This window comes from Ctenopharyngodon idella, chromosome 10 (genome assembly GCF_019924925.1).
Source record: "Ctenopharyngodon idella isolate HZGC_01 chromosome 10, HZGC01, whole genome shotgun sequence".
In the NCBI taxonomy this organism is placed as follows: Eukaryota; Metazoa; Chordata; class Actinopteri; order Cypriniformes; family Xenocyprididae; genus Ctenopharyngodon; species Ctenopharyngodon idella.
This window is the reverse complement of record NC_067229.1, coordinates 44,356,866-44,372,305: the sequence shown is the minus strand read 5'-3', so window position 1 is coordinate 44,372,305 and position 15,440 is coordinate 44,356,866. Positions and strand designations below refer to the sequence as shown.

General features: G+C 37.2%; 1 protein-coding gene and 6 non-coding genes across 7 annotated transcripts in view; 6 read left to right on the top strand and 1 right to left on the bottom strand.

Moving 5' to 3' along the window:
• Positions 1 to 3,966: 3,966 nt before the first annotated feature.
• Positions 3,967 to 15,440, bottom strand: part of lrrc75bb (leucine rich repeat containing 75Bb) — a 36,184-nt gene continuing 24,710 nt past the window's right edge. The window contains exon 4 of the mRNA XM_051910925.1: positions 3,967 to 5,718. Within this exon, the coding sequence (XP_051766885.1) occupies positions 5,154 to 5,718 (565 nt within the window). The 3' untranslated portion in view covers positions 3,967 to 5,153. The remainder of the gene's footprint in view (positions 5,719 to 15,440) is intronic.
• trnag-gcc (transfer RNA glycine (anticodon GCC)) lies at positions 5,950 to 6,020 on the top strand. The gene has a single exon. It is a non-coding gene; the product is annotated as a tRNA-Gly (tRNA).
• Positions 6,112 to 6,182, top strand: trnag-gcc (transfer RNA glycine (anticodon GCC)). Its single transcript has one exon. It is a non-coding gene; the product is annotated as a tRNA-Gly (tRNA).
• On the top strand, positions 6,274 to 6,344 carry trnag-gcc (transfer RNA glycine (anticodon GCC)). The gene has a single exon. It is a non-coding gene; the product is annotated as a tRNA-Gly (tRNA).
• trnag-gcc (transfer RNA glycine (anticodon GCC)) lies at positions 6,436 to 6,506 on the top strand. The gene has a single exon. It is a non-coding gene; the product is annotated as a tRNA-Gly (tRNA).
• On the top strand, positions 6,597 to 6,667 carry trnag-gcc (transfer RNA glycine (anticodon GCC)). The gene has a single exon. It is a non-coding gene; the product is annotated as a tRNA-Gly (tRNA).
• Positions 6,758 to 6,828, top strand: trnag-gcc (transfer RNA glycine (anticodon GCC)). The gene has a single exon. It is a non-coding gene; the product is annotated as a tRNA-Gly (tRNA).

Here is a 15,440-nt window from a genome sequence, read left to right as displayed (position 1 = left end):
TTTAACATATACAGTACAATTTTCATGAGATCTGATATGCAAACAAGTCACAGAGTGTTACAGATGGTAGATTCACCGCTGCCTTCAGGAGAGAAAATGCAGTAGATTACATCCACATTCATACTCTCACACTCTCAACCCTCAGGGGAGAACTGACACATGACACACTTAAACTACTGCCTGCATCTATCTATCTATCTATCTATCTATCTATCTATCTATCTATCTTTCTTTCTATCATTCTGAGAGAGAGAGAGAGAGAGAGAGAGAAAGAGAAAGAAAGTTCATACCATTCATATAGTATCAGATTACAAGCACTTTTGACAAGTGAAAGAGGGTAGAACATTTGCCAAATGATGAATGTACTTGCCAAAGTAAACAAACCTGAGAAATAAGTGGCCAAGTTTATGAAATATGATTCCATCTGAAGACTTAAGGCACAAATCTTTGACACTTCATTATGAAGTAGGCTATACCCTCAGCTTTGAAGGAACCTCAGTGAGAAACTAAATCAACAAGTGGAAACAAATTTTACATTAATAACATTAATGACATTTACATTACATTATTTTATTTTTTTATTATTATTATTATTTTTTTTTTCTGAATGCTCTAAACTTTATTTGGGGTCATCATGGAACATTTTTTTTTTCTTCTAGTCCTTCACATCATGTTAGAGTAATTCAAACAGTTGTCCAGTTGGGGGCGACATTGACCATAAAACGTGAATCTTCAGCAGGCAATCTGTGAGTTTTACCATAAATGAAAGGATCGCAAACTGGGAAAAAATCGTTTTCAGTCAGAAGTTACCTAAATCATTCATAACCTCATCTCAAAAACTAAACTGCTTTAAAACGTACTTTTGATTTGATGAGGTTACTTCAGATGAAAGAGTTTCATGTATTCAAACTAACATTTTTAATGTAATCATCATTAAATTAGGCCTACTATTGTGTGAATTAAAACCACATCTGCTCATATGTTGTGTCTGAATCAACAGAATAACAGTGTATGTTACAGGAAATTTCAAAATACTAAGAAGAGTCACAAAAGTCCAGATTAGTTTTCACAGAACTTTCTTGTTTTCCAGGAACACTGTGATTTGCATGCAAAGTTACATGCGGAAATTCCCTGGTGTCATTAATTTAATGCAGATTTGGGTTTCCTGGCTTGTTGTTATTAAGCCCATAAAAGGCCCAAGTATGACCAGCACTGAAACCTTTCTCACTGACACAGACCCTTAAAGACTTTAAGAAATGCACCCCAGAGACAGGCCTGGGCCATTTGTCTGGTAAAAAAAAACAAAATTTTGCAAACAAGGTCATTGAAAGATGAGCAAACACATGGAACAAATCAACCACAAATGCATTAACTGATGTTTTAAAACACACAGTTTATAAAGGACAGTGAACCTTCATCAGTCATCTGGCACATATGCACTTCAGACAAGAGGACTGAAGCTGCTGTTTACTGTCACTGTGTGCAGTTAGGGAGGTGAACAAATCAAAGGTCATTGACATTTTGAGGGTTGTTAAAACCAACAAACTGCTACAAACTCGCTACAGATGTTTTATTCAACACTACCAGATTGCCAAAAGACCAGTGCTAAATCTCAGGACGACAATTTTTTTTTTTTTTTATGCAATAATTTTTCTTTTTATGTATTTATAAACCCATATATATATATATGCATATATATATATATATATATATATATATATATATATGCATATATATATATATATATATATATATGCATATATATATATATATATATATATATTTAAAGTATAATATTTACATTTAAATCATCTATAAATTCAAGTAGTGCATTTCACGGGATGACAAAATAATTTTTTTTGCAATTATTTTACTTTTTATGTATTTATTTGTAAACCTTTATACAAAACAAATCACATTATTTATTTAAAAAAAAGAATGTATAATATTTTCACTTAAAGGGTTAGTTCACCCCAAAATGAAAATAATGTAATTAATTACTCACCCTTAAGACCACACCCGTAAGACCTTCGTTCATCTTCAGAACACAAATTAAGATATTTTTGTTAAAATCCGATGGCTCAGCGAGGCCTGCATAGCCAGCAATGACATTTCCTCTCTCAAGATCCATTAATGTACTAAAAACATATTTAAATCAGTTCACGTGAGTACAGTGGTTCAATATTAATATTATAAAGGGACAAGAATATTTTTGGTGCGCCAAAAAAACAAAATAACGACTTATATAGTGATGGCCGATTTCAAAACACTGCTTCAGGAAGCTTCGGAGCGTTATGAATCAGCGTGTCGAATCATGATTCGGATTGCGTGTCAAACCACCAAACTGCTGAAATCACGTGACTTTGGCGCTCCGAACCGCTGATTCGACACTCTGATTCATAATGCTGATTCATAACACTCCAAAGCTTCATGAAGCAGTGTTTTGAAATCGGCCATCACTATTTAAGTAGTTATTTTGTTTTTTTGGCACACCAAAAATATTCTCGTCGCTTTATAATATTAATATTGAACCACTGTACTCACATGAACTGATTTAAATATGTTTTTAGTACATTAATGGATCTTGAGAGAGGAAATGTCATTGCTGGCTATGCAGGCCTCACGGAGCCATCGGATTTCAACAAAAATATCTTAATTTGTGTTCCGAAGATTTACGAAGGTCTTACGGGTGTGGAACGGCATGAGGGTGAGTAATTAATGACATTATTTTCATTTTTGGGTGAACTAACCCTTTAAATAATCTCCATATAAATGAGAGCAGTGCAAATCCCAGGATGAAAAAACAACAGTTTTTTTTGCAAGATTTGTACTTCTTCTTATGTATTAATTTATAAACCTTTATACAAAAAACACATCACATTATTTAAAAAAAAAAAGATGTATATTTTCATTTAAATCATCTCCATATAAATTTGAGCAGTGCAAATCCCAGGATGACCCCCAAAAAAATCATTACTTCTTATGTATTTATTTTTATATATACCTTTATACATAAAGACATAACCTTATATTCAAAAAATAACTTCAAATAAATTCAAGCTGCTGTTAATTTATTTCACCATATGATGCATGAATTATTAAGGGAATTATTAAGGGAAATTAATAATTAAGGGGGAAAAGTCTTGCCTCGTTATACTTCAGAACAAGAATATAATTAATCCTAATTTTGTTATTTCTTGAAAAAACATATTTCGATACATATTTATCATATGATTAAGGAGCTATTTGAATAAAACAATCATATACAGCAATATAAGAAGAAGGAGAAGTTACTTGGTATGTTTTTTGTTTTGTTTTTTAAATAAAAAGATAATGAGAATGCTACATTAGTGAATTAGAGCTGCATATATGGTGCAGAGATCCAGAGGCTGCCTGTGAAACCTGCCAGCTGTTGAAATGACTTATGGAGTCTCATTAAGAAAGTGCTGTCTGCAAACGCAGAGCACTGTTCTCATTAAGCAAACAGAGACACTGAGAAACCCTTAGTATTGATCACACCAGGATACGAAATGAAGAGGGAAAGAAAACCTCATCAAAATGAGCTTTTTGTTTTGTACAAGACAGCACCACATACTGGAAAGCATATACTCATATACGCTAAAATACCATGTTTTTGGACATGCTATTCTTTTAAGTACCTTGGCACACCATATGCACTAAATACCATCATATATGAGTATGGAAATCACATAATACCATGGTGTTACAACCGATTCATCAAGTTAGAAAGTTTAATTGCACATCCCAGTATTTACTGACAGCACTGCTGACGCCTGTAATTACTTATTGTACATGAAAACTGTGAGACAGATTAGAAAAAAACACATCTGGCAGGTAAAAAACAGGATGAATCCAGTTCCTGTCCACCCTGTATCTACGAGGCACGTTGTCAAAAGCAGCCCCTTAAAAAAGGATCATTTCTGTCATCTCACAAACACAACGATGTCCATTTGTTTACAAACAGTGTTTATTTCACATAGCAAGAACCATCATTCATTAGTGTTTATTATAAAACAGAAAGATAAAGAACATCCAGGTGCTCAAAGCCATTAGGATCACACCGTTTGCAACATTTATACTAGAACTGAACATTAAACTACAATGAAAAGCCTGCCATGTAAAGTGCAAATCAGACACGTGTCTGTAAAGGAAACACCACCTGTGGAGCAAAGGGCATCATAAAACAACTCAAAAGGTCACATTTACTGTCAAACACTCATGCGTTCGCACACACACAGCATTAATAATTAATAAATGAACTCTGGTACATTTAAATTTGTTTAAAAAATACAAAATATTGACATGAATCAAACAAAATTCTTCTATAAAAACACTGAAATCAATGCCACTGTGACCATTCAAACATGGTTCTTGTGCTGATGAAACACTGCCAGGTGTTTATGTGTCTTATAACATCACCTCTCATTGCTAACTGGATGAGTTTTAAAGAAAAATAATCATGTCGGTCATGTGGCATTGTTAGTCTCTCGGCTGCCTGTGTGTCCTGTTTAATGAGCTCTGGCTAAAGCTACATTTGCATCATAAGCTTCCACAGAACAACATCACACACACACACGCACACACACTCGAACACATAGACATCAGTCTCTTTTCTAGCCCGCAGGCACTCCAGCAGCCCTTTTTCTCTCTTCTCTCACCTCTTCTCGCTCTCTTCTAATTGAGGCAAATATACCCTGGACAAAAGCTTTCTCAGAGGGGAGCATTTGACTGTATCTGTCACAAGCAAAATGTAAAAGTTTCACATCAGCTGCTGATGTGGGCGGCAAAGACTGGCTTGTGGTAATGGTTTTATGTGCTACAAATCATATTTGTGGTCAGTCAGTGTTTGACTATAAATTTCAGTTTAATATTGCAAACAATAGATTGGCTGGTGCTTTCTGCAGCAACTGGACTAAGAATAAAGATGGTGGGAGTGTGAAACATGTCCTGATCCTTCTCCCCCCTTTCAAAATCCCACCTCCATGCATCAACTTTACATAACCACTTTGTCTCATGGCACTCAAGTTGGTTTTGTGGTGAAAGAGCGCTTCATGCTTTTACAATGTTGATACACTGGACCTTGATTTGGAGTATAAGAATAACAATACCAAACCACAAGGAACCAGGGTCCATCACCTCTCACAGAAATGCAGTGTATTTTTCTCTTCTACACTCCAGGGCTCCAGCACCAGATGGTCTTCTAGTTCATCCTCTTCATCCTCCTCAAACACACTGATTTCCTCAGTAGAAGTCTCTAGGCAGTAGCTGCTGCCCTGGCCCTCACTGTATTCATAGATGGTAGGTAGGCTGCTTCTCATTCCAAAGCGTCTGCGTAGTGCGACCAGCAATGGCTGAGGCACAGTAAAGATGTCCACATTGTTGCCCAGATCCACCCAGGCCAAACTAGGAAACGTTTTGGGGTCCTTAACCACCTCTATCAGGTCTTTAAGGATAGCTACAGTCAGCCGGTTACCGTTGATGGCAAGTGTGGTGAGTTTGGGTAGCGCTCCTAAGAATGGTAAAAGTAGCCGCAAGCTCTCATCCTGGAGCTCTGTGAAGCTGATGTCGACTGCTGTCACAGATGAACCATTGTTCTGAAGGTAGTATGCCACACGATGTAAATCACGGCCAGAGAGAGGGATACCAGACAGATCCACGGTATCATTTGCCAATTTCTTTTTCAGTGTAGTTTTAAGACTGAAGGGAAAAAAAAAAAAAACAGCATTAGCATTTCACATTAAATTACCATGTTTATAATAATATCATCAGTCATGACTCATTAAAAAAGCATACACATAGTAAAATAAACTGGGTTCCCGGCCAATAAATTCCCGGCCAATACAACAGTTTTTTTTTTTAAGGGACCACTTTCTACACCAGGCCTGTGAAATCCTGGTGAGACAACAGCAAAAAAATAAGTCACCATATGCATTGGTGGTTCAGTGGTAGAATTCTCGCCTGCCACGCGGGAGGCCCGGGTTCGATTCCCGGCCAATGCAACAGTGTTTTTTAAGAGCAAAAATTGCACACTTTCTACACCAGGCCTGTGAAATCCTGGTGAGACGACAGCAAAAAAATAGGTCTCCACAGGCATTGGTGGTTCAGTGGTAGAATTCTCGCCTGCCACGCGGGAGGCCCGGGTTCGATTCCCGGCCAATGCAACAGTGTTTTTTAAGAGCAAAAATTGCACACTTTCTACACCAGGCCTGTGAAATCCTGGTGAGACGACAGCAAAAAAATAGGTCTCCACAAGCATTGGTGGTTCAGTGGTAGAATTCTCGCCTGCCACGCGGGAGGCCCGGGTTCGATTCCCGGCCAATGCAACAGTGTTTTTTAAGAGCAAAAATTGCACACTTTCTACACCAGGCCTGTGAAATCCTGGTGAGACGACAGCAAAAAAACAGATCTCCACAGGCATTGGTGGTTCAGTGGTAGAATTCTCGCCTGCCACGCGGGAGGCCCGGGTTCGATTCCCGGCCAATGCAACAGTGTTTTTTAAGGGCAAAAATTGCACTTTCTACACCAGGCCTATGAAATCCTGGTGAGATAACAGCAAAAAAAACAAGTCTCCACATGCATTGGTGGTTCAGTGGTAGAATTCTCGCCTGCCACGCGGGAGGCCCGGGTTCGATTCCCGGCCAATGCAACAGTGTTTTTTAATTGCAAAACTGCACACTTTCTACACCAGGCCTATGAAATCCTGGTGAGACGACAGCAAAAAAACAAGTCTCCATATGCATTGGTGGTTCAGTGGTAGAATTCTCGCCTGCCACGCGGGAGGCCCGGGTTCGATTCCCGGCCAATGCAATAGTGATTTTTGATACTTTCAAACTACCAAAAAACAGTCTAAGTAACACAGTACCAACAATGACAGCACATTTGTTGCATTTTTCAGCAGATCTCAAGTTTTTCTTTGATCGTGGGGTAATTCCTCATTTTGCATTCCAAAAGCCAAATGCATGTTGCTCCAGGGAGATTGTTCAATATAGCAAATGAAACTTTTGGGAAAAATATCCTCAACTACACAGCAAAAACTGTGTGACAGTATGTTACAGTTGACTTGATCCCCATAAAGCATATTAGTGATTCAAACATTAGTCATCATTCAATCTCAAAATCCATACGACCCCTGACAGCAACATAGTGTCGGCCCAGAACCGGCCCACATCTGGGCCACACTATGTTGCTGTCTGGGACTTAACCAGACAGTGTATTTTCTTAGAAAAGGGTCATAAAATGACAGGCAATTTAAATCTAACTCTGCCAACTTGTTTTTTTACGGTGATGACCAATGTTGTTTGTGATGTGCAGAGACTGTGCACAGTGCCTGCATTTCCCACTCTGTCTCTGCACATCACCCATCAGCACGTCTTCCGCATATCCATATATGCAAAGCCAGACCAACATCTGGATTAAACTTTTTTAGACCCAAAAAAGGGAAATAAAAATAAAAATTGGATGTATGGATGGATGGATAGGGTTCAATGAGTCATTGTTCTTGCCCAGAGCAGTCAAGTTGACAAGCAAGTCAGGGCTGTCAGGATAAAGGAGTGCACACACCAAAAAAAATGGAAAACTGTGGCAACTCGGGCTGATGGAGATGCTTACAATTGTGTGTGTTTTGCTCCGAGGTGCTGCTACTGCAACTCCCCCATACACTTGTCTGCGGATGAACAAGTGGACGACACAGCGGCCAGGCGGCATCAGCTTACACGAGCAAGGTTGTCGAATCCTGAAGTTAAGTGTAATTCAGCTTGTCATCCATATGTATAGAAGACAGACCAATTCTTTTCATTGCATCAAAATGAAATATTCTCAATACATGGGTAATAATAAAGACTCTTATGCATGATAAATGGCTCTTTGTGCATTAACTACACTTTAAATTAGAGAGCTGACAAATGAACAGCAATGCAGCTCCCTTCTTCAATCAGCCTGCAGCACCCCACCCCTCTGCAGTGGGGAAAGTCCATCTGCTTCTCCTCTGCTTGGCATGACAGCATTACATTCAGAGGGGCTTTTGCTGTGACTGCAGGATTTGGACTTCCTACGCTGTGTGCTCTATTGTTCTGAGTTTGGGCTTGTCTGATTGGATTAAGGGCTTTTCTACAGGGGCTGCCTGGCACGCTGCTCACACTTTTCTGCGTAGGAGCCAGAGGTCCAGCCAAACAAATCACACGTATCAGCCCTTTTCAATAACAACACTGTGTGTTGGTGTTATAGTCGTGAGGAAGGGTGCTGAGAGCTCCTGGAGTTGTTGGAATGAGGGGTGGAATGGATGGGGTAGGTAGCAGACTGCAATCCAGAATTGGCTGCCTATCTGCAAGGTAACATGGAAGTGCTAATTCCAGGATAGACTCAAGATCATGCACCCTTTATCTCAAGGATGTTGTTAACATGGTTTACTGGCATTGTTGATCATAGGAACAAACCATTTCAGACAGCATTTTGAAAAAGTAATGTGGCACGACTACACATACTGTGAGATATATAAACCATAAATATACCATGGTATTTAAATAGTAAAAATTCAAAGAATGTTTTGGCTGGTTATGTTTGGCAGTTAGTAACTACAACAATAACCAGGCAAATAGCATGTTTAACCATTGACAGGCAATAAAAAATAGCTAATTCTGCTACAAAATAAAATTATAGTAAAATAACAAGTAGTAAAAGCAGTAAAAATATATCAATTTTTTTAAACACACTACAAGAGTTTTTTCCACTCATTTTCCATTTAAAATATCTAAAAATCTACAATGAGGGGAATTATGGAATTTGAAAGTGATTTCCAGGGTCATATGTAAGCTCAGCAGACAAAACCAATAAATGCACTGATTAAATTAACTGTGGAACGATCTAGAATCCATGGAGGAACTGAACAACCTGCTTAATGAGAGATATACTGCGTCTAATTGCCTCGTACATCCATTCTGCCCTTTGGGATATTGACATGTTTTCACAAAGAGCTTACATGACCTATCAAACGCAATCTCAAAGACAGCTAGAGACTACAATGAAGCAAGCATAAAAACATAAGAGGCCATCACATATGACACCATTCTGACTAATTGTACTCTGAATAATTACACGTGTTCATTAATTCATAAAATTAATCACATGCATCAATATTTGCAGAGAAAGTCCCCAAAATAAAATAATTCAAATAAATTACATTATTGTGGCTGACTATAGAAGCTTGTTTCCACCACAGAATAAAAAATAATTGGATAATTGCAACTTTTTATATCGCAATTCTGACGTCCTTTGTAAATTCTAAATTTTGTAAATTAAATTGCCTAAATTATTACATTATTAGCTAACTGCATTCTCTAAATTGTAATGTTGACATGCATTCTCTGTAAAGCTGCTTTGAAACAATAAGTATCGTGAAAAGCGCTATACAAATAAATGTGAATTGAATTGAATTTTCTCACAATTGCAGGTTTTTATCTCACAATTCTGACTTTATAACTCACATTTGAGTTTATATCTCGCAATTCTGACCTATCTCGTAATTCTGACTTTACAACTCACAATTCTGACTTTACATTTCGCAATTGAGTTTATATCTCGCATTTCTGACTTTATAACACGCAATTCTGACTTTATAACGCAATTCTGGCTTTATAACACGCAATTGCGATTATATTTATATACTTTTTTATTATTATTTAAACAAACTTCCATAGCAGACAAAAACATTGAATAGACATTACAAAAAAGCATCTTCAAACTTACAGATTAACAGCCCTAGTTTCATTACCAGCAAACACATGATTTAATTTGCTAAAGATTTGTATTGCGTCTTCTGTGCTGTAAAAAACTGGTTGAATAAGCAAACCCGATGTACATGCTGAGTTTTTGTAGCACACACGGACTTGTGGATAAAATCCATTCAAAAACCTGTCAGGGCAGATCTGCATACCATGCCAACATAACTCTGAAAATAACGTTGTCAAAACTCTCTTCAGATGATTTTTCTACCAAGTCCTGACAACGTGGCAGGTTTGCATTAATATAGCTCCATACTGACACTCTGACATGTGCTCTATAGGAACTGATGTCTCTGAGACTTTATTTAGATTTAAAGGCGCGGTGCAATGTGACGTGCCTCTGCCAAACGGACAGTAAGTCACATTTTTTAAATTTCTCTCTTCTCCATAAGCTCTGAATCTCTCCAGGGATGATGTTTGTGGTCATTCTGTGAGGCTTCTGCAGGTTTTCTCTCCACACTAACACATACACATTTCCCTGGCCATCTTAAACATGTACTGCACTGAACAATGACTTTCCAGTTGGCTAATCCCATTTCAGTACTGGTGGGATAGTCGAGGCTATATATAAAGTTGAATGTAGACAGAGAACACGGTGTAAAAGCACTGCGAAGGTCCTGGATGATGGGGCTATATATATATATATATATATATATATATATATATACTGTGGCCTTAAGTTTATGCTTCAGTCACAGTTTAGCTTAAGATATCCAGTAACTTAAGAGATCATAAGAGGCTCATCTACCAACAGCCCCCATTGCCCTCAATCTCTCAGTCATCCCACCTCTTGCTCGGTGTGTGGCACCTTGAGCTCATGCCAAAGTGCTTTGATTAGCCGTCAGAAGGCCACTGCGGGCTTAACGGTGAGTGTCAGACTGAAGTAGTGCCAGTTCTTGGAGCAGCTAATCCTCCTCAACAAACATGCCCACACTCAATCAACACAAACACACAATCACATGTGAGATCCCTCTAACAAGTGGAATTTCAGGACATCGGTGCCTCTCCATGGGGTTTCACCCTGGCTACATGGATTTGAGCGGCAGCTCCACCAACCGTGCCAGTGGAAAACACATGCTAATGTGAGAGGAACGTTAAAGATTAGAGGCATTTAGAGATCTAAATAAAGCAACACCAAAAACTATTTCACAATCAAAAGAAAAAAATAATATTTTGCTTAAAAAAGCAAAGCCATTATTTTTTTTATTTTTTTTTTTTTATTGTGGCATTTTTTTCAAGACTGTAATAAAGTAAAATAAAGAAATAAATCATGATGAATAAAAAAGGGTTATATTACGGAATATAAATAAATCAGAAAAGTAGCAAATAATACTATATGAATAACATGTGGGTTTTTGTTGTTGTTGTTGCTTTTTCTGTATTATATTAATGAGTGAATTTCACAAAAACATTTCCAGGTCACATTAGCCCCTGGAATGCAAATTTTACCAGGGGAACCCTGGCAAAAACTCAGATTTTACACCCCAGAATGCATTTTTTACAGGGGGACCTCCCTGAAATGCGACTGGGCTAGTTTTGAGTTGCAATTTGGCGGGTTTTGTTGTGAAAACCTGGCAACCCTGCAACCAACTATGCCAGTGGAAAACACCTGCTACTTACTAATGTGTGAAAAATGTTACAGATTAAAATGGACATAGGAAGGAATCTAGATAAAGCAGAAAAGCTAGATAAGGTAAAAGTTCATTGGAAAGTTCATAAACAAGTTTTAAGCATGTCAGATTACTTATCAGGTTAATTGTTCCAGAAACTCCAAAGAAGACATATTTCCAGCATAATCGTGGGGTACTTTCAATGGCACTAACATCGCAGTAATTTTGATTAAAGGTTTGTCTAATTATACACAAAGATAGCTCCGATTTGAATCAGATTATAACACATACCCTTCCCCATTTTAGACGTGTAGTAGCGCTATATTTTGCAGCCATTGAACGAGCTCCTCTTTGATAAGAGCCCGTGGCAAGGCAAGAGTAATGATAGCAATAATTATAATGATGATAATAGCACATGATGTGTGTGATAGCATGGTGCTCCTAAAATGGCTGATGTGGAGCGGTTCTCCCTCATATCTGCAGAAACACTTCAAAAAAGACACTTCAAAGCTCTGCTAGTGCATCAGTGCAGTGTTTTGGCAAGATCAAGCTCAAACCCTGTTTGCCGCTAATGCTACATGCTTGTATGTTTTTGTTAGTATGAGTCTAATATCTGCACCTCCTTTCTTTCTGCCTATATAAGGCTCTGACAGTTGAATTATTGGAGAGGGCCGTCTGCAAAGAAGTGATGGATTATGTAACAGTAGCATAATGGGCACCCAGCCAGCAGAGTCATTGCAAAACGGCTACAGAAACTGCATTAAAATGTATTGCTTCAGAAGGGATGCACCCCAGCGGCTGAGCTGGTTTGAGCTCTTCTACTGTACAGCGGATTGGTGCCGACTGTCTGCTCGGCCTTTTTAATGCGTCAGCCCTCTGGGAATTTATGTGTCGGCACATTTGCTTGATTTCTACCAAGGCTACAAACGGTGATGTGATGTTTATGCTAATCAAAGCATTTGGAGGGCAAATGCATCTTTTCAACACGAGGCAGAGATTTTATGGCTCTTGTTTGTATTCTGTAAATTATACTGCTAATACTGTAACTTTTCTTTTTGAATCTCTATCAATATTTCTGTTAAATAGATTTCTATGCCTTAGTACGGATGCTTGTTTCCACCACTAAATAAAAAAATAAAATAAAAAAGGTAATTGCGACTTCTTATCTCACAATTCTGACTTAAACTCGAAATTGAGTTATGAATTCAGAATTGTGATATAAAGTCAGAATTGCGAGTTATAAAGTCAGAATTGCGTGATATAAAGTCAGAATTGCATGATATAAAGTCAGAATTGCGAGTTATAAAGTCAGAACTGTGAGTTATAAAGTCAGAATTGCGTGATATAAAGTCAGAATTGCGTGTTATAAAGTCAGAATTGTGTGATAATACCAGAATTGCGAGTTATAAAGTCAGAATTGCAAGATAAAAAGTCATAATAACGTGTTATAAAGTCAGAATTGCGAGATGTAGACTTTTTCGCAATTGCAAGTTTTTATCACGCAATTCTGACTTTATAACTCGCAATTCTGACTTTTTATAAACCACTAACCACTAAATAAAAAAATAAAATAAAAAAGGTAATTGCGACTTCTTATCTCACAATTCTGACTTAAACTCGAAATTGAGTTATGAATTCAGAATTGTGATATAAATTCAGAATTGTGTGATATAAAGTCAGAATTGCGTGTTATAAAGTCAGAATTGCGTGATATAAAGTCAGAATTGCGAATTATAAAGTCAGAATTGCGTGATATAAAGTCAGAATTGCATGATATAAAGTCAGAATTGCGAATTATAAAGTCAGAATTGCAAGATAAAAAGTCATAATAACGTGTTATAAAGTCAGAATTGCGAGATGTAGACTTTTTTCGCAATTGCAAGTTTTTATCACGCAATTCTGACTTTATAACTCGCAATTCTGACTTTTTATAAACTTTTATAAACTCACAATTGTGAGTTCTAAAGTCAGATTATAAACTTGCAATCGTGCCTTATAAAGTCAGAATTGAGAGAAATAAACTCACAATTCTGAGAAAAAACATCAGTCCTTTTTTCCCCTCACAATTATAAAATGCAATTGCGAGTTTATATCACGCAATTCTCACTTTATAACTCTCAATTCTGACTTTATAACTCGCAATTGTGTTTTTATCTCGCAATTCTGAGAAAAAAAACAAAGATAAAAAGTCGCAATTACCTTTTTTATTTTTTATTTCATGGCGGAAACAAGCTTCCATACCATAGAGCTGCACGATTAATCGTTACAAGATCGCAATCTCGATTCAAACACCTACGCAATCTCATTCCTAAATGACAACGATTCACCTGTACCTGAACCTTTGACAAAATCTCACTGAAACATTCAAATGACCCAGAGAAAGCAGTTATCATGTATAGGTATGTAACAGCTTCACAAACAGCCTTTTCAACGACACAGTATCGTTACTTCCGTGTTACGAATATTCTTATTATCACAAAAGTACTGGGATAAAAGTTTACAGTTTGGATAAAAACACTGATGTCTATGGTAGCGATCAAAATAGAGTGAAAGTAACTTGACGGTCTGGTTGAAAACAATCGGCTTCGGCTCATCCTGTTATTTACAACAAGTGAGATGTTCTGTACCAAAAGCTCCCCACATGGAGTTTCAACAGGCGATTAATCACGGATAAGGCTCAAAGATACCAGCTTAACGCTGTTGTCAAGGTAGAGTTCGCCGAATGGCGTATCTGATTGGATTAAATCGAGCGCTAAGGTGTAAGTGCAGTAGCTCTACACCTTAACCAGGGCAAAGGGGAAGAGAACAAAGCAGAGCAATAACTTAATGACAGTTAGTTCAATAAAAGCAGAGTGACCAGAGAGTGAATGGCTGCTTTGGAGAAACAAGAGAGATGAGTCAGACCTGTTGACGACCTTTCTAACCTCAGCTCTCCAGGGCTGTCCAGACACACAGTATGTAGGTCAAACACATTTAAACACAGCCAACGAGGTCAGGTAGCAGAAAGGGGAAAAAAATAATACATAAAAAAGAAATCAAAAGGAGAGTAAACAGCAGACAGACAAGGTTTAGCGTGTACACTACAAAAATAATTTTAATATATTTTTTTGTCTTGTTTTTCAGTAAAAATAAAGTGGTAAAATAGAACTTTAAAAAAAAAACAAAAAAACTAAACTAATCAGCATGAAAATAAAATCATTACAACAAATACTTTAAAAATTTTAATTAATTTATTTTTTGTGCATTACTGTAATAAAAATTAGATATTTTCAGTGGGAATTGGGGAAGGAAATGTAGTTTAACTGTTATGCCATAATGCAAAACTTTCTAGCACCAATTAATTAACATGATATAAGCATATAATAATCAGACATTATCATGGTATATCTCAAAAGATGTTTATGTCTTTCTTTCTTCAGTCGAAAAGAAATGAAGGTTTTTGAGTCAAACATTCCAGGATTTTTCTCCATATAGTGGACTTCAACGGGTACCAACAGGCTGAAGGTCCAAATTTCAGTTTCAGTGCAGCTTCAAAGGGCTCTACATGATCCTAGCCGAGGAATAAGGGTCTTATCAAGTGAAACGATCGGTCATTTTCCGAAACAAAATAAAAATGTATATGCTTTTTAACCACAAAAGCTCGTCTTGCACTGCTCTGCGATGTGCTACGCATTACGTAATCATGGTGGAAAGGTCGCGCGTCGTAGGCGATAATACCGCGGTAGAGCAAAAAACATCTCATTCGCTACTCCAACTTCAAAATCGTCCAACATTGTTGTTTTACATTTTTTTGTAAAGGCTGTTTGACTTAGTCTTTGCATATTTGCTTTGTAAACACTTGCTCGGTACTTCTGCCTACGTCACGTGTGACCTTAAATTATATTTTAAAATATATTTAAATAGAAAACAGTTCTTTTAATTTTGCAATATTACTGTTCTAACTGAATTTTTGATTAAATAAATGCAGCCTTCTTCCAAAAACATAAAAAATTGTAATTTTTCTAAACTTTTGACAGGTACTGATAATCAAACA